The sequence below is a fragment of the Clupea harengus genome, chromosome 17 (assembly GCF_900700415.2).
Source record: "Clupea harengus chromosome 17, Ch_v2.0.2, whole genome shotgun sequence".
NCBI lineage: Eukaryota > Metazoa > Chordata > Actinopteri > Clupeiformes > Clupeidae > Clupea > Clupea harengus.
Window position 1 is genome coordinate 13000946 of NC_045168.1, and position 18729 is coordinate 13019674.

An 18729-nucleotide genomic window follows, 5' to 3' on the forward strand; every position below is an offset into this window, starting at 1 on the left:
GAACATTTAATTGAATTAAAGGATGTTACACAACCTTTATAGTCACCTCTATGCAATGACAAGAAACATCTATATCACTCCCGATTTAAATTGCCATATGTAATCCATAGATAATGACAGACCTATTGATCAACTGAGTGGCAATTTGCTTATCAATAGGTGGTTTGCATACAAGGGGCAAATGACTTTGAAATGTGACCGCCATTTTTGCGTTACATCTAAGCTTTGGCAACATTGCCATCTGTTGGGCAAAACAGGAAGATGCAGCTACACCAACATTACAACTCTGGACCACATCCAGAAACACCAATAAATAACATTTATGGAAGCCCATTCCAACGGGAGTCAAAGGGTACTCCTCCAAATGTTTACTTTAACAATAACTAACAACCGCAAAACAAAACATAAATTACGTAGTTGTTTGACGCACACTTCCTTATAGTCTCAAAGCAGTGAATTAAGGAACCATGGTCAATCCGAAAGGATATTTTACTCACTTATAATTCCTTTTTGTTTCAAAGAAAAAATAAAGCGACTTTACTTTCACTTTTTTGTTTTTGTAGTGTCTGTAAACAAAAGTTCAGATTTGAAGTATGAATGGCTTTGCATTTATTGTCCCATACTCCCTCAAATTCTGATGTAATAAGTAGTAAAGAACTTTGGTAACTGACTTGATAATATAAACAAAATACATCCATTAAGGTGAGGCCATTGTATTTGTATAGAGCATTATAGTATAACTCTCAAACATGGCTTCTCCTGTACATTTGGATTATATCAGCTTCATTGCACAAGTCCAGTTAATTATCCTTAATCACTCTAGCATGCAATTAGCTCTGAAGTCCTTTTGCCATTTCTAAGTGTTTCAATTACTTTTTATGGTACCACAAAAATTGGTATGAATTTGTTGCCAATGTTTTCCTGTATGACAAACTGTAGACATGACACAGAGAAGTAAGCAGGTCAAGCAGAAATAAAGCATTTGAAAAGTCAAAGTAAGGCTATGCTAGGTCTCTTAATGGGGAGCGTAAAGGATCAACCACTACTAGTGCCAGTAGTGTTTTAGATTCTCAGGTATATTTGTTCCCAGTCCCACCATGCTTTGTGATGAATGCCTAAATGATGACCACATCTTAGAAGGCACTGGCAAGTGCTGCAGTGCATACAAGACCAGTTGCCTATTGTTTACTTATGTTCAACAACTAGAGAAAGAAATGCTATACACCTTCTATTTCTGTAGCCGATATGTTATACATCCTATAGATTCTGATTCAGAAGCAGTTGTAATGTATTGATAAACTTGTATTTTAACATCCCTGTGAGACTTCAGCTGCTAATTTCCCCCCCACCAGCATCCCATGAATAAGAGGCTATATGTGTGTGTCTTTCTGCACTGCTAGACGTATGTTGAGCTCTGGATGCTACAAACTGCAGAGTCATTTGTCCGAAGGTAAACACATTTAAAATTCAAATTCAAACCACGGTTGGTAGAAGAAGACTAGTCATTGTTCCACAGTCAACAGCAAAAACAGTCAACTCTACATGCATAGGGGCTAAATTAAAAAATCTCAAAAACATTGCATGTAAAGTTCAATGGAAAACAGAGTGGATGAGGCGAAGTCAAAGGGCTCCATGACGCACTGTAATAGCCGTGCACCTACCAGGTAGCTCTTGAGCCGGATGAACTCCACCCTCACAGTCATGTGTTTGGGGGTGTTGCGGCTCACTGCCTTGATGCATTCCACCAGGTCAGCACAGAACTTGTAGCCCCCCTTCAGGACACACAGCACCACCATGTAGTTGTCATCTGTGTCGTCCACCACTAGTCTTGCCACGCATTCAGTCCTACAAAGACAGATTTAACCTCAGATTAAATGCCCTATGCTTTGAGTGTGTGTGTGTGTGTGTGTGTGAGTGAGTGAGTGAGAGAGAGGAAGACAGACAGAGTGAGAGACACACTGTGTACATTACTACATTTTCTCTCTCTTGTGTGTGTGAGGGGTGGGGAGATAAATGTCGCCAAGGGCCAACTGTCCAATTACCTGTCCATGATGACACCGTGTGGAATGTAGATGTTCTCCAAGTCTCCACGGTAATGTTCAGGGTAAGTGAAAAGGTTTAGGTCGTAGCCTGGCCACTCATCTTCAATCTACACCACAGTTGGAACAACATTTCAGTATTTACTGGTTATAAGCAAGTGATACGACTTTGTAGACAAGTTTGTAGACCATCCTTTCAGAGTGTTTGAACTAAGTCCATAAAAATCGTCAATCGCATCTACGACCAGAAATTAGGAGAACTAGCGAAAGATGACGGCTACGGCCATTCCAACAGGAGCAGTTTAACAGGATCGTGAGAATTGCACAATAAATACACTGCAGGCTAAAATTAAATCTTAGATATCAGGAGTAGCTTAATCTCCCTTTCGGTTACTTATCTCACGATATATTATTCATCAAAACTTCAAGGAACGCGAATATGTGAAGTTTACCACAATCCCTTGGTCTGTTCTGGGACTCCTGATCATTTCGAAGTATGGCATGTTGATATCCGTGGTTCTCAGGACAGACTTGGAGCCCAAAGTACTGGAGAGTGAATTTGACCACCACTTGCAACAGAAAGCACTGATAAGGAGGTGGAGCAACAGGCAGTAGCCTATGTAATTTAGCCTCGTCTGAGTAAAAATCACCGTTTTTAGTTTTTCACCCCTGAATAAATGTTAGATATTTAAATGTCAGATTACGTTAATCTATTCTATTTCAAAACATGATATCCTGTAGGCTATAGGACTACATGACATAATGACAATCTATACGTTTGTTTTATACTTAAAAATTATAATATACTCGAAATTCGAATGTATTCTATTTCTACGTAATCTTCGTCTTATCTCAAGTCAGTGGTGCATAACTTATTTCGTATGTATTATATATACGGGCATCATTATATGGTCTACTAGCAGGAGGCTAAGCTTGTGGAAGAGAGTTGCTCCTACTAAGGCTATTCAGAGTTAATGAACAGCATGCGCCAGAGTCATGCTGAAGTTATTAGACAGGAGCCTGTGAGTGTGCATCCTTTCGGCCAGCGTAAATCTTCCTGGCTGAAAGGACACATATAGTTTAGAGTTAATGAAATACTGGATGTTCAGCCTCAGGCATAATGGGCTGGCGTGCCTCTACACAAAACATTTCCACATGGCAATTTATGTTCTTTCTCTTATGCCTCATGGCAAGTACAAATGACAATTCATCTTTACTACATACAATTGTCTTCAGTTATTCGAGTGGAATTCCTTCTGATGACATAGAGCCTTGTCTGTGAGATGAGCCCTTATAATGTTCTTTGCCTAAGAACTTTGTAGTAATATTAATTTGTAAGAAACCCTTCATATGTACTTTTCCGTTTCAATCAACAATGATACTTTATGCTCTGATTTTATGAGGCATTTAATTGGTTTAGGTTATTCAAACTCACTACATCCTCAAATGGTTAGCCAAATTACCCAATGGTTGTCCCTACTGTATACAATCATATATGTAAGGTGCCACAGACTGACTCTTTACACATTTCTGGTAATACTTACACTGTTGAATTGAGAGTTTAAAGGTTGTAAGATTGGGTATACAGTACACACGTATTGCAAAGACTTGTCATCAGTTTATTTTAAACACAATGGATTAGGAAAAGATGACAGTAATGACAAAAAAGTAACAGGTTTCGTGGTAGTAGCACTCTTATTTAGTCCTCCTGGTTAACCCCTAGTGTCTCTTGTGCTAGTTGTTGGAGATGAAAATGGACTTGTAGCGCTCAATGAGGTCGATGTCTCGCTCCAGCTGTTTCATCTCTAACTCAATGCGCTCTTTGCGGTGCTTCTTGGGAGTGGTGTCTGTGACGACGGAGAGGCCCTGGTACTGATGATGCAGCTCATCCCAGTTGTTCTTCAGACCCTGTGTAAGGACACCAAATAATGAGGACTAAGGAGTACTCCCAGTATAAAACATACCAGCAGATTGGGAAAGTTCATTACAAGAGGCATATTATCAGATGTGGATCAGCAGAAACCACACTCTCAGGATGGATCATAGTTCACAACCCTAAATGAATCATCTGAAGTCAAAATGCCAACCGATAGCCTAACACAGCAGTGGTGCTGCAGTGGTCAGTGTGGAGCTCTTTTTAGTCATACGGATCAGCTGTCACTGTACACCCTGTTTGCTTCAATATTTATCAGTCCCCTTGTGAATGGGCTGAACGGCCATGGATGTTATAATGAATTATGTATGCAGCTTCAAAACAGCATTTGTCCCTTACAGTAGAAGGAAATCTAGATAAGTTGCAGACTATAGAAATAAAGATACAATCATCTTCATGCATATTCGGGAGTGATGCAAGGTGATTTACATCAAAGTATATTTATAGTTGACATGAGATGTTAGTAAAAAATATGGATCTGTCTTGTAGAATATACTGATAACAGTAATACTAATGCTGAACACATATTTTGTGCCCAGCTTGAGGTGGGGATGGGAAAGAGAGTTATTTAGATAAGTAGTCTTGCTTATGGCATTTCTCATAGGCTTGAGTGCATTTTATTTTTTTTACAGTTACTACTCTAATTTTGTTAATTCATATTTTTAAAGGATAGAGGAAAGTGAATCATATAGTGAGAGCCAGAAAGAAAGAGAGAGCGAGTATATAAGTCAATATACACTGAAACAGATGGGTGGACAAAAAAAAGAACAATCTGGCAGACCAGACAGGCAGACATTATGATATACAAAGGATATACGTGGTCCGTTTACCTCCAGAATGTCCTTCCGTTCATCATCAGAGAGCTGCTTCATTGCTCCCTGTTTCATGCACTCCTGAACATAATTATCATACTCCTCTTGGGCCCTCTTCACCTCCTCTCGCCTCTGCGTCAGGTACTCTGGTGTTTCCCCATAGTCCTAGACAGAAACCATTTTTAATAGTTGTATTTACTTTGAACAGAACATAGGTCCAGCTGAAGCTATGACAAATCCATTGAACACTTTTTATTATATAGAGTTAAAAAGTGACATTTATGGTGTTCAGTGAACAAATGTCATCAACAAACACACAGCACAGCAGAATCACAGAATAATCTGAGTGAACACACCTTTTTCTTCAGGTACTTAGGGACAAGGCCAGAGTTCTCCATTGGGTGCTTATCTCCCTTTTTGGTATCAACATAGATAGGCTGTGGTTTTTTAGGCACGGCCATGATATTCTCAATGGCATTAGTTTTCACAAAGTCCTTTCTTGTGTGGATGCCCATGAGAGGTTTATCAGATTTTGGTGGAACACGAGGTTTTCGTGGTTTAAACTCATCAACAAAGTCAAAAACGGGTTTCTCTGAGGAAATCAAACAGAATAGTTTAGCTAACATAGGCTTAACATAGCTAGCTTAGATGCAACAGGATGAGGACTGCCCTACTGTATGGAGATTGAGGAAGATGACTAAAGTGTGCTTACTTTCAGTACTTTTGGCCCCTTTTGAGCGCTTCAGGAGGTACTTCTCAGGTAGAGGCACCTCTACCGTTGCAGGACCCATGGTCTTGTTTGATGCTTTGTTTGCTTGTTTCTCAAGCTTTACTTGTTCTCTGAACTTTGACATATACCTTCAGGATAAAAAAAATGATGTCTATGAATCACAACGCAGAACGTCATTGATATAATGATAATATGCTAACTGGGCTACATCTACATATTTACAGTCTTCATGGCGTGAGCAGCCATAGAAAATCTGAGAGAAAATCAGTTCTTCTTGCTGCAGGTTTTCAGCCAGCTGTTGTTCATAGCTGTTGTAAACATAGCCACGCTAGCTACTATGATAGATACATTAGCTAACGTGGTATTGAAAAATGTAACGCCAGTTCACATACCTGGGTGGTTTCTCAAATGTAACCTCCTCTCTGGGAATAAGGTTGTATATGCTTTCGGGTGGGTACATCGTACCTGCCATGTTGCTTGTTTACAAATGAACGTCCTAAGACACACTCACAGTAACTAAAAAAGCTTCTGGTTACATGAAGATTCGACTCTTCACTAATCCAAATAAACAGCTATTGGAATGTTTTGTTTGACAGCAGTTTCCAAGCAACTGTTGCTTGGCAACGGAAGAAGATAGGTTTTAACAATACCTTTTCAATGCCAGCGTACTTTTTAATCACTTTAATAAATATAGCTAATAGACTATATAATGTGTATTATGTATGTGTTTACTTATTTTGTTTAACATGATTAAATGTCTATACTAAAATATACTCGTACTCAATATAAGGTCAAACGAGGCATACATATGGGAACGGAATACCAATTTTGATCCCTTTCTCGCCCCGTAGTAGGCTACGTCATGAGTGTATTTGTTGACACGAAACACATGGAAGCTCACTGAACAAAATCAGGTACAGTTGCTGTAGTTGGCTGCATAACACAACGTGGCTGTACCAATGAACACATACAGTTGTTGTATCGGAGAAACACAGTGTTGTCGAATTGTCACGGCAGATCATTTCTCTTCCCTTCTTTTTCCGTACACCGTAGGTTAACAACTAACAGCTAGATAGCCAGCTCAAGTGCTCCCAATTCTTGAACTTTTCTACATTGTTGTTGGCTCAGATTTCTCTGTCGGATGAAATAATACGTTTAGATTACTCTTCAATTCATTTGAGACATCTTAACATATCAGCTCGTTTACTGTCAATGTAGCGATTATTTCTTAATTTGGTTTTACGTGCGATATTTTACAGACCAGGTCGGAAACTGAAAAATGATTGCAGTACAGAGAATCCGCATTTTCCACGGGGTCGTGAATGTTGGCAGACTGAGATGCAGAAGTCTGTCTGCTGCACGATCTCTCACAAGTTGCCGCTCTCTGTACACAACGGCATGGCTGGCCGCATGCACTGCTCAACCACCAGAGAGGAACATTATCTTAATGGGTCCACCGGGAGCGGGGAAGACGACTGTGGGCCGACTGCTTGCCCGAAGGCTGTGTATGCCCGTCATTGACATTGACGATGACGTCCTAGAGAAAGCATGGCTCATGCCTGTGGCAGAGAAACTCTCCCAGGTGGGTGGAAAGCGGTTCCTGGAGGAGGAGGGTGAGGCCGTGTGCAACTTCTCTGTCTCTGGGAGTGTGATCTCACTGACTGGCTCCAACCCACTCCACACAGAGGCAATGCAGCACCTGAAGAGGAATGGGCTGATGGTATACCTGGATGTGGACACAGACGACATCATCCAGAGGCTCACTAGAATGAAAGTGAACAGAATTGTGGGCCAGGAAGATGGCACTTCCATGAGGGACATACTAATGTACAGGAAACAGTTTTATGAGAGGTGGTTGGACAGTAGGGTACTCTGTGGGATAGGGGACACCATAGCGGAAGTGGCTGAGAAAGTGCACAGAGCTTTGCACAGGTATCAGGACTCGGATTCAGAGACATTCACCTCAACCAGGAGCATTGTGTCAGGTGAGGGCAGATCAGAGGTTGAACCCAAGTTCTTCAGTGACGTTGTTGTGGAGGGACTGGCTCCTGACGGGGGGCTTTACGTACCCAAGGGGCACTTTCCCAAACTGGAGCCCGGGCAATGGCAGTGCCTGGCTAAGATGGCTTACCCCGATAGAGCCCGTGCCATTCTGGAGCAGTGCATCCACCCGTCAGACGTGTCCCCTCTGGAGCTCAAACGCATGGTCCAGCGGGCCTACGGCGCCAACTTCTCCAGCGAGGCCATCGCCCCAGTCAGACACCTTTTGCACAACCAGTACGTGCTGGAGCTCTTTCACGGCCCCACAGCGTCGTTCAAAGACCTGGCTCTGCAGCTCATGCCCCAGCTGTTTGTCCACTGCCTACCCCAGATGTGCAACTACCTCATCTTGGTGGCCACATCTGGCGACACCGGCAGCGCTGTGCTCAGTGGCTTCGGCAGTCTGGACGCCGTCGCCCGACAGAGGGTGGGCGTGTTGGTGTTCTTCCCAGAGCACGGCATAAGTGAGATCCAGAAGCTGCAAATGACTGGCATCAGAGAGGGTAACGCCAGGGCTGTCAGTGTCATGAGGGACTTTGACTTCTGCCAGAGAGCCATCAAGAGGATGTTTGGGGATGGCAGCATGACGGGACACCTGGCTGTGGAGTACGCTACAGTCTTGAGCACGGCGAACTCCATTAACTGGGCTCGGCTGCTGCCTCAGGTGGTATACCATGCCTCCGCTTACCTGGACCTGGTCCGGGACGGTGTGGTGGCATTTGGGGACCCTGTTGATGTTTGTATTCCCACGGGGAACTTTGGCAATGCCCAGTCAGCCCTTTACGCCAAACAAATGGGCATCCCCATCAGGAAGGTCATCTGCGCCTCCAATCTCAACTGCGTTGTGGCAGATTTCATCAACACGGGCCGGTACGACCTCAGAGGCCGGAAACTCACGCTCTCCCATTCACCGGCCATCGACATCCTGAAGTCTTCCAACCTGGAGAGGTTCATCTATCACATCTCAGGTGGAGACAGTGGCCTGGTGAGAGACCTCTTCACCAGCCTGGAGAAACACCAGCACTTTGAGGTATCTGCCGAGCTACGTCAGAAGATAAATCAAGATGTCCGGGCAGGCTGGTGCTCTGAAGAGGAGTGCCTAGCCACCATTCGAGATGTGTATTCCCAGACAGGCTACGTCATGGACACGCATACTGCTGTGGCTAAAGCGGTGGCCGACAGGCTTCAGGACCACTCCGTTCCCATGGTCATTTGCTCCACCGCTCATTACGGCAAATTTGCCCCAGCTGTGCTGACAGCCCTTCAGCAGGAGAGCATCCCTGGAGAGCCCCTGGAGCAGCTGGACAGCCTCAGTTCAGCGGGGACCATGCCACCGATGCACAATGCCCTGGTCCAGTGCCTGAGAGACAGCAGGAGCCAGCCTCACAGAGTGTGCCAGGCTGACTACCATGTGCTGACAGAGGAAGTTGAGACCATGATACAAGATTCATTTCTGAATGTTCAGTAAGCATTTGGTAGAATCTACCCACCAGATGGCAGTATGTGCCTATCTCAATTGATTGTACAACTGGGAACATGGGTTATAATTGACCATTGAGTACTATTATGTAGATTATTATTTAGGGCTGCTGATATATTTAACAGCATTACTTAAGTCAGTGAGTATGAGCCACATTTCAGTGTGGTAGATAAAAATAGAACCATTTCTTACTTGCCTTGCAACGGACGCTCAGAGACCATCCTCAGTGATGAAGAAGTCGTGCTAAAAAAAGGTGGAATTAGCTTTCATAAAAAGTGAAATTTTACTAAAAGTGCATGTATGCTATTTATAAAGCTTTAATAGTCACCAGAAAAAAAAACTGCCCAGAACCAGCAGCTACCTCACTATGGAAGTCAAACCTTGTCCTTGTTGAAGGCTTTAAAAATGAATCACTAGATGGCAGTAGTGTACTACCAGAGGACCCATGCCTGCTTCAATCGTTCAGGGGTGCGTTTCTCTAAAGCGTCCTTGTCTAACCACCGTCGCAGTCTTCAACGATCAATCGCAAACATGATGTCAAAGTTGGGTGGTTTGAACTATTGCTCGGGACCAGTCGTTTGAAGGGTCGTTCGTGGATATTTGCTGGCAACGTTTTAATTGCGTAAGTTTGACAAGTGGCCTACCGTACCTACCTGAACACCCACCAACTGAGAAATTCTCTTATCATAAAATGAATACTCATTCGTCTTGTGAGGCATTAAAATAACTACAAACAGCTTATCTGTGAGAAATAACATTGGGAGATGTAGAGCCTACCAAAAGGGGAACACCAGGATTTTAATTGTTTGTTTTGAGATAAAAAAGTAAGTCAGCCAATAACCTGTCACTGGATCTCCTTACCACGGAGCCACTGACCTGGGCATGTGCAGGTAGCTGATAGTAATTACAGCCTGTCACAGCCTAAGTTAGTTATTCATTCTCAACAATTATTAAGTATGAAGCTGCTCTAATAAAGGTGTACGACTAATTCTTACCCGCTAAATGGTGCATTACGTCATTCATAACGTTGTTGATACTATGCTGGTATGACGACTGGAATGGAGATCTGCGACGTAGGCTAGCTACTACAGTTTCGAGAAGCAAGTGTGTAGTGGTGTGTAGGTCGGTATATCAGCCAAAGATGCGTCAATACCCCCGTGGTTCATCAAGTCGTTATTGGAGAAACACACCCCAGCCCGGTTTCACAGCACAAGGGCTGATGATGTAGCCCAGTTACGTTGACATCAATGGAAGTGTATCTTATGGTTTGTTACTGTAAATTGCATGCTTCACAAATGATCAAACTGTGAATCACATAACTGACTGAAAGCAGACACATAATGTCTAGGTTGTCTGTTCATGTTTATTGTCATATGTCTGTTTATTAACCATGCACTTATGTGATTTTCATGTACTTATAATTTAATTTCATACAGCACATTGGTCTAGTTGATAACTGCAACTCTCCCAAGACACATCAGTGGATGTCTACCCACAATAGTCAGAATAATAATTTCTAAAGCTGATCCAAGTTAACAAACTATGGTATTAGGCTACTATCAACATGTTTGTGGATTAATAATCCACACAAGAAAGTAGCACCAAACATGATACAATCATTTAGAAAGTGGGTGATCATAAGTGATATCATGGAATCAAAAACACTGGTTTAGGATGATAAAATAACCTTTATTTTGACATTTTCCTCCATGCCACTTCCTCTTGTTTTAAACATCTAAAGGTTTCTTTGACCAAATAAAAGTCCCTTTGTTACTTGGAATTAAACTGATACCCCTCCATCACTGGTAATGGTCCCATGGATTTGTTTTTCATCATCCAGCATAGTAAAGTTCATAACAAACATGGCTGATTGAATTGCCCCCATCAGATACCCACGAAACAGGAGAACAAAAGATTATAATGTCCAAAATGCTTTATGTACAGATAACACTCAAGTATTAAGAGACTAAAATGATATTGGAGTCACATTTATACATCAAGCCAGGACGAGACTCTGCGCTCTCACCACAATACTACCGTAAATGATGTGTCAATCTGTGAGGGACATTCAAGCGGTCAAATAATACTATGCAGGAATGCTACTATTCCTTAGAAAATAGTTTTCTGATTGCAGATGATCTGCCAACATGCACAATGACTGCAACGGCATTCAGAGAGATCTGTAAATGAAAGGGGAAAACAAAAGAACGTGTGCCTCAAAAACTTTCACACAATGGAAAAGTTACAATAGCAAACTCTTTGTACATCATACAGTGCTGTGTAAAAGTTTCAGATGGATCAGTGGTATATGTGGTTCTGAGAGAGTGTTCAGACTTTGGCCAGTAATGTGTAAAGAATACAGAACCTAAACAGGTGTATATGTAACTATAAGTGCCTATGCCTTGTGGATCCCATACATCACTTTTGTAGCATCTGAATGCATGTTTATAATAATAAAGATCATCCATGTAAATGTATCCTAATCTGAATTGATTTATTCAAATACGGAATGATTGATATTTATACATAAATAGATAACATAATTTGAGGGACACAGAGAATGACTATTTCATTTGATTATTTAAAAATGACCTATCCACTAATAAGATATCTCTTTCTTCCTCCCTGCATCAAAGCATATAATCTGAGACTTCTGCACAGTGGTAACACATAATATTCTTTCAAAATCATTTGTATTCCATAATAGCATTTACCTTATGTACATTTTTTTGGACATGTCAAAACATTAGTTCTATAAAGTGTCTTGTACTCTCACATACTTGCCTGCCTGGATGCAACACTTGAGGTAAGGTTGAATGAAAGGAAAAATTTTATGCCACACTTGTGGCATCAAAATAAAAAATAATGACATGATATGGTCACTGGCATGGCACAAGGGTTGTCTGTACAAGTTATCTATTTTGTTTTTTTAAATAACACAGTTGTTGAACATGCATCTTTGAAGATTTTGGCGAATAGAGACAATATAGTGTTGTGTAAACTTGGTTGTGGTAAAATTTTGTGTCCTAAATTAATGTATATTTTAAAAGCAGTTCCTTGGTGTGATGCTGTTCAGATATGAAGTAAGGCACAGTGACTAAAACTAGTTTAAATAATGCTTCTCTTCCCGGAGCACTGAATTAATACCAAACCAGACAAAACAGAACAAACCACAGTGAAAACAAAATGAAACCAAAACAACAGTCGTCTTGAACCGTCATGGTCTCTGTGTGGTTCAGTGACACACTTTTCTGACATTCTTTTTTTCTTAATTTTCCTTTTACATGTTTTATAACCCCCCTCCCCCTGTCCCCATTTCACTTACATGTACACATGAATCAACAGCTTTTAAAATACACACTTGAGGCTACACAAAAATGTTTCCAAGATTGGGACAAAGTTGAGCACAGAAAAACAGGTTACTGACCACCCATGTGTATCTTAATGTAGGAACCACAGACACAAGCACAGTCAAATACGTAAAAGGTCCTCATGATGTCAGGTTAATATCGTAGGTGATACACACACACACACACTCTGCACAAAATCTGTTCCAATGCCTTTCCTCCAATTTCTCTCAAAGTTCAAAATGTGCTGCTAAAATTGGCTCAGTCCTCCAAAAGGACCCCTCCCTCACCTTTCCAATAAATCATTCTAATCGGCCAAAATCATTATCCCTTAATACAAACCTCAAAGCCAGATTCCTAAAACAAACATATCTTCCTTTGTATAGCACAATTTGTCAGCCGTATTAATCTGACTTCCATCAATTACTATAACCTTCTCCCAGAGACCCAACCACAGAACCATCAAAATACATCAGCATCCAATAATCTTCAGGCTCTTAGTTTCTCAGGTAAACCATTTCTATACCATTTACTCAGCCTGCAACCACCTCTCTAATCTCACCTGTTCCTCAATGACCACCTGTAACTCGTCCCCAGATCCTCAGCAGGCATCTTGCTCTAACTAATCCACTTTCCATCACTTGGGCTTATGCAATCATGCCACTGTGATTTCTATACATTGATATCGCTTTCAGTTTCTTGATATTTCTGTAACCCTTCTCCGAGTCAGAACATTCAGCCTGGAAACCCAGTGTGCTATGAAGTCCCTCGTTCCCTGCTGTCCGTCCGTGGGCACACTATTGCGGGGAGTCAGCCCCAGAAGACCCCCTTGCAGTTTGTGGGAGGGTGGCATGTTCATTTGGAGCTGGAGCCTGGGCAGGAACTGCCCCTTTTTCCCCGAAGGGGCAAGCTCCCCCCCCCCCCCCCCCCCCCCGGGCTGTAAAGCTGCCTGGTGTGACCCCAGACAGATGCCACACCTCACCTCACCAAGGTGATCATTGTCTTGAGTTTAGATTGTTTCCAGAAAAAGGGGGGAGGGGAGGTGCTGCTGCTGTCATAGGAGTCCATTAGTGGTTCACTGAGGGATGAGGGGGAAGAAGATTGGCAAGGAGGAGGGCCGGGGTGCCGGGAGGCAAGCGACTGTACAGGGGGGAGGGACAGCTTCAGGTACGTCATTCCAGACAGTGAGGAGATAAAAGTGGGTGAAAATCAAAGTGGATAAGTGGTGTCGATTCAAAACAAGGATGAGATGAATATCCAGTGGCGTTGCATAATACGTAGAACTGGCGGGCTGGTTCTTGTGCTTGGGTTTGGATGGGGAAGTAGGGAGGGGTAGGGCAGGGAGGGCAGAGGGCATAGGTCGAAGGTCAGAGGCAGCAGTCTAACCATCATCCTCACTCTCGTCGTCAAACTCCTCCTCCTCCTCCTCAAAGAGCTTCTCCGGTAGCCGGAAGCACTCTTCAAAGAAGTTGACAAGCGACTGGCTGAGGTGCTGCCGTGTGGCCTCGTTGTGGATGTAGTGGCCTTCGTCTGGGTAGATCTGTAGGGACAGAGGATGGGAGTGCTTTTAGATTATATCCATGAGGATAAGACAGCAGGTGTAAATTTAGTTATACATAAAAAATATGCTAAATTCCTTGAGATATTGGTTGGGGACTTGCCACCACCAGAGACAACAACAGAAACACCCTGAAGAAAGACCTCAAACAAGATTTCACATATCTCTGTTTTAGTTCAGGTTAATTCACAACCCCAAGTAATCTGGATCAGCCACAACCACTGGCTTGCCCTTCTGTGGAGTGGGAGGACATCATAAGTGGCTTCAACAATGAATGATCAAACTGGTAAGAGGAAACGGGCTTGGACATTTTGGAGCCTGGATAGATGACCTGACACTAGGATCACTGTTGTGCTTATGATGTGCTAGATATTGTCTAGAAGCTCTGGATTATGCATTGGTTCAGTCAGTGCCCATGGCTCAGAAGCGCAGGGTAATGGAAATGTACCGTATGTCCTGACTTTTTAAGATTTCAGACTAAGCTCTGACAGCCATTTTGTAATATGAGATCCATTATATCATAGCAGGGGTAAATGCAGAACATTTTGATCTCTTGAGAACAGTGAACAGATGCCACAAAGTTGTAGCAAAATAATCTCAAGATAGTTACATTCTAAATTCAAGGTCTTCTCCTCTCCACCATGAAAATCCCATGTGTTTTTTTTTTTTGCTGTCATTTTTACAGCATCAAACCATTTTACCAATTAAGATTACACAGTAATTTATGACGGAGTCACTCAACAGCCAGCATTTTGAAAGTGGGGCCTATTAGCACAATACAGCAAAAGGGAATTGGGTAGCATTGTGTCTCGTAATGGGATTAGCCTCCCAGTGAGTGCATGGTGCCTGAGAGATGCTTCTGTAATCTCTTTAAGTGAAATGAAGGCATTGTGTTTGCTGTAATCCCTTTGCTGCCGACTGCAGCCGAGAGTGGCGCAACATTAGAGGGGAGCTCCCTCTCAGCCCGAGCCTCACAGACCTCCCACATCCGCCACGAACCCCTCCGACAAATATTTACTCACAGCAGGGCTACTGACAGACTCATAAAGTCATGAAATTGTGATGCTGAAATTAAGTAAGCAACCTTAAAATGTGTGTGGTCTTCCAATGCAAACTTAATAGTATCGATACTATGCAGCGGCCTCATGGGTCCATGTGGAATTATACAGGATGCTGATGGACCAGAAATAGGCTCTTTTACATTCTTGGAGGCGAACCTCGGATACCCTGTGGAACACAACATCCCTAATTTACATAGAAAAAACTTTTCTCTCAAATTCCGAACTAGTTGGCTCTATATAAAAACATATACTGCACTCTCTTCTCTCTCCACTTTCGTCTAATTGCTTCCACCTTTCTCCCCTTGTCATCTGGTGTTGACGAGCCCATACAGGCAGAGTGACCTCAGCCTCTTGGAAAGAGGGCTTTGCAGCAGGGAAGCAGGTTCAAAGAGGTAGCCTCGCAGCACGGATCACACAGCTGAAATGAGCCAATTGAATTCCGCATACTGCTTGGCTGTCTACAGGTGGGGCAGCTGCTTCCAGAAGCTTCTTTGCTCCCTGCCGTGCCGCTCTCAGCACTTACCTGTAGACTGTAGTTTGCCTTTTCATTTATAAGCCGGGAGATGAATCTGGCTGTGTGCTGGAAATGGACTTTTTCTGCAAAGAGAGAGAGAGAGAGTTGCAAGTGGGTGATAGAGAGCGTAAGAGACAAAGAGAGAGAGAGAGAGAGAGAGAGAGAGAGAGAAAGAGAACAGAAAATAGAGGGAGATAGAGATACAGAGAATAGGTAGGTGAGAGAGAAAGAAAGAAAATGATGGGAAGTTGGTGAGAGAGTGAGTGATCACATTTATTTTTCCATTTTCCTTGTACTGTACTCTGATATCTGGGAAGAGCAAGAGGGGTGGGATAGCATACCGTCTGCTGTGGGGTGAACTATGAGGAACTTTTTATCAATGAACATAGATGGTCTGTATGAGCTGGGACGCTCCGTCAGACTAGCCATCTGGGGAGAGAAAAGAGACAAATCTTTAAACAACACCGAAATCTGCTGGAGAGTAATAAGACACGAAAGGAGAGTCGCCGCAGGGGTGAAGTCTACCTCGTAGGCTCTCCTGTCAGGCTTGGGTAAGCCCAGGTATCTCTCTGAGAAAGCTGAGGCTGTGGAGAGAGCAGGAAAGAGACGGGGGGGGGGGGGGGGGGTTAGCGTGCGTGTTTGAAAGACAGAGGGAGAGAGAGTAGGGGAGAGAAATGGGAGAAATTAGTTTTTGCCAACACCTAATCATTCACATATACTGGCATGTTAAACATCTTGATCGCATTCTGGTCACATATCCTCAATCAGTATTTATGCATGCACCCCTTTACTTGCATTAGTGAAGCGTAGTGCATCATTTCTACCTTCGGTGATACTGTAGCAACAAATATGTTGTATTTAGAGTGTGTGTGTGTGTGTGTGTGTGTCCTCTTACTGCAATCATATGATCGTCGACTGATTTTTACACGATTTATCAATCTTCAGGTAGATTAAAATCAATTATCTGAAGCTATGCATGTCTGAAAACAGAATGTGTAGCACTGATATGGGAATAACATCCATGTTTAACACGTCTGTTTGAAGACTATAAGATGTTTATCTACGTGTCTATTCAGACTAGTGTGATGATATAAAAGAATAATGTGTTTCGAAGGATTTAAAAAAGAAAGCAATGATCTATCACTTAAATGAATCCCACCACTCAGCGCATGTGTCTCCTTCTCTCACCCCACCACTCTCTCTGTCCGCTCTCATTCTCATTCTCATTGCCTCAGAGAGATAGTGGTAGTAGTGATTAATATCCTATGTGTGTACATGCGTAACTATGTGTGTGTGTGTGTGTGTTTGGGAGGGTCCAAATAGCATTATATAGGACTGATCTGTAAATGATTAGTGGAGGCACATCTCTCATCTCAAATGAGAAAAAAGGCTGGCTTCAGCTCTATCTAACTATTTAGTCCGTCCATCCATCTGTACGTCACCGCCTCTCTCCACTTTAATCTCATTCCATCTACTCTTTAAGTCACTCTATCAGCCTATCCTTGTTTATTTGTTCACTCTCAAGTCCTTAAGTGCTCCATTTTTAATTCAGCCTTCCTTTTCCTTCTTCTTTCATCTGTCCTTTCTATCCATTTTTCCGTGACACAAGGCAACACACACACACAGTATAGTATCCACCCTTCCTGTTCAGGATTCTTGTTTATCTTCGTCTCTCTCTCTCTCTCTCTCTCTCTCTCTCTCCCTCTCTCTCTCTCTCTCTCACATGCCCCTTGTGTCTCCCCAGTGTACCGTATAACTCAAAGTCAGTGATGGGTGATAGAGCTGCTCCACACTTCATCGGGGACATCTCTGAACTGAGGAGGAGACTGGTGATGTATCCCCCATACTCCTGGAAAACACACACACACACACACACACACACACACACACACACACACACACACACACACACACACACAATAAAATACAAAAATGAAAGCCAGTCCTTCTGAACTGGACCACAGAGAACAGACTCTAGATCAGTGTAAATTCAGCTTGAATGGCCCTGCAGGGGGCGCCCCACACCCACCTCCCACTCCCTCACCCCGTCAACACACACACACACACACGATATGCAGGGTAACACTCAGGATTCCTCCTCTACATCAGATCCTCCTCATTTATGAGTGAGCGGTGCTTCTGCACTGGTGTGCTGTACTTAACAGTGTGAGAACGCCGTTCTAGATTGTGCTCTACGAGCCCAGTGGGCGTGGGCAGGGTATTTATTAAAGGATGGAGCTTTTATAGTTCAAAGCAGGATATACACACACATAGGCCTGTCTGGAGGCCTTATGAGACTATAAATGCAAAATCCCATTAAAAGTTAATTCAGTTTGACTGAAGTGGAAATGAGATTCTGACAATGCCACTGTTGAGACGCTCATCACACTGATGTGATTTGTTCTGCGGAGAATCGGGCGAGTGTGACGGCGAGTTCATATGTGCGGAACGAACCGCTGCACAGCGCTACAGTAGTGAGCAGAGATTCACCACATATGCAAACCAGCTGCTGCAGGCTCTCGGTGCCAAAGCCGTTTAAGAGACGACTCTTAAAACACTGTGCCTTGTGTGTCCCCAGGAAACCATACACTTATAGAACCATAAACTGAGATGGTAGAAACTCTTCAGAAAAGGCCTTTGTGAAATAAATACATGGAAATGGTATCTCAGCAGTGTGACCGTCAAGCAGTTGATGGAATCACTATGTGAGTAACCTAAATGGACACAAACTGTAGGTATTTTACGGAAGGGGGAATTTACGTACATTGAGTGTAGAAATCTAGGACAGTTGTGCTGTTAGGGCATAATCGAGGTGTGAAAAGAAAACGCGGGAAAGTACTAAATTAAGAGCGTTTGGCTTCAAAAGCATGGCGCATTCACACCCTGGTTTCCTCTGATTATGGCTTTCCGGGCACTAGTTTCTCTCTCTGATTAGCTGATGACCGACCGCAGTAGGATGTGTGTGACGGACAGAGAGACATTTAGGAATGGCTCATCCTTACTGTAAGATGCTGACTAGCTGGAGGCCTTACCTGTCCAAATACTCCAATCCGGGTGATGTCAATGTATGGCTCTTTGGATAATACACTAGGAAGTAAAGGCAGGTGGAGACTCATTAAAATGTCATGTTCTTTTAGCATAACCATTAGCATTATTATTTCTAAGTTGTCAAACTTCATGAAAATTATAATAAAAAAATAAATAAGCTCAATTTA

The 18729-nt window shown here is 42.9% G+C and overlaps 4 protein-coding genes across 4 annotated transcripts in view; 1 reads left to right on the forward strand and 3 right to left on the reverse strand.

The window, feature by feature from the left end:
* The window catches only part of prtfdc1a (phosphoribosyl transferase domain containing 1a), a 15062-nt gene extending 12452 nt beyond the window's left edge, over positions 1–2610 (reverse strand). Inside the window, exons 1-3 of the mRNA XM_012815026.3 lie at positions 2492–2610; positions 2043–2149; positions 1662–1845 (exon numbers count right to left, since the gene is read on the reverse strand). Coding sequence (XP_012670480.1) covers positions 1662–1845; positions 2043–2149; positions 2492–2542 — 342 coding nt within the window. The 5' untranslated portion in view covers positions 2543–2610. The remainder of the gene's footprint in view (positions 1–1661; positions 1846–2042; positions 2150–2491) is intronic.
* An 818-nt stretch (positions 2611–3428) lies between these two features.
* enkur (enkurin, TRPC channel interacting protein) lies at positions 3429–6104 on the reverse strand. The gene is made up of 5 exons (XM_012815240.3): positions 5907–6104; positions 5497–5642; positions 5141–5376; positions 4803–4949; positions 3429–3947 (listed from the first exon to the last, which is right to left on the reverse strand). The coding sequence occupies exons 1-5, from the start codon at positions 5984–5986 to the stop codon at positions 3774–3776; spliced, it is 783 nt and encodes a 260-aa protein (XP_012670694.2). The 5' UTR covers positions 5987–6104; the 3' UTR covers positions 3429–3773.
* Positions 6105–6343: 239 nt separating this feature from the next.
* LOC105889405 (threonine synthase-like 1) lies at positions 6344–11511 on the forward strand. The gene is made up of 2 exons (XM_012815241.2): positions 6344–6428; positions 6774–11511. Exon 2 carries the CDS (start codon positions 6794–6796, stop codon positions 9020–9022), a length of 2229 nt encoding a protein of 742 aa, XP_012670695.2. The 5' UTR covers positions 6344–6428; positions 6774–6793; the 3' UTR covers positions 9023–11511.
* Positions 11512–13299: 1788 nt separating this feature from the next.
* dpp6a (dipeptidyl-peptidase 6a) overlaps positions 13300–18729 on the reverse strand; it is a 221606-nt gene continuing 216176 nt past the window's right edge. The window contains 6 exon segments of the mRNA XM_031583767.2: positions 13300–13921; positions 15524–15597; positions 15856–15943; positions 16040–16098; positions 17264–17363; positions 18547–18601. Coding sequence (XP_031439627.1) covers positions 13763–13921; positions 15524–15597; positions 15856–15943; positions 16040–16098; positions 17264–17363; positions 18547–18601 — 535 coding nt within the window. The 3' untranslated portion in view covers positions 13300–13762.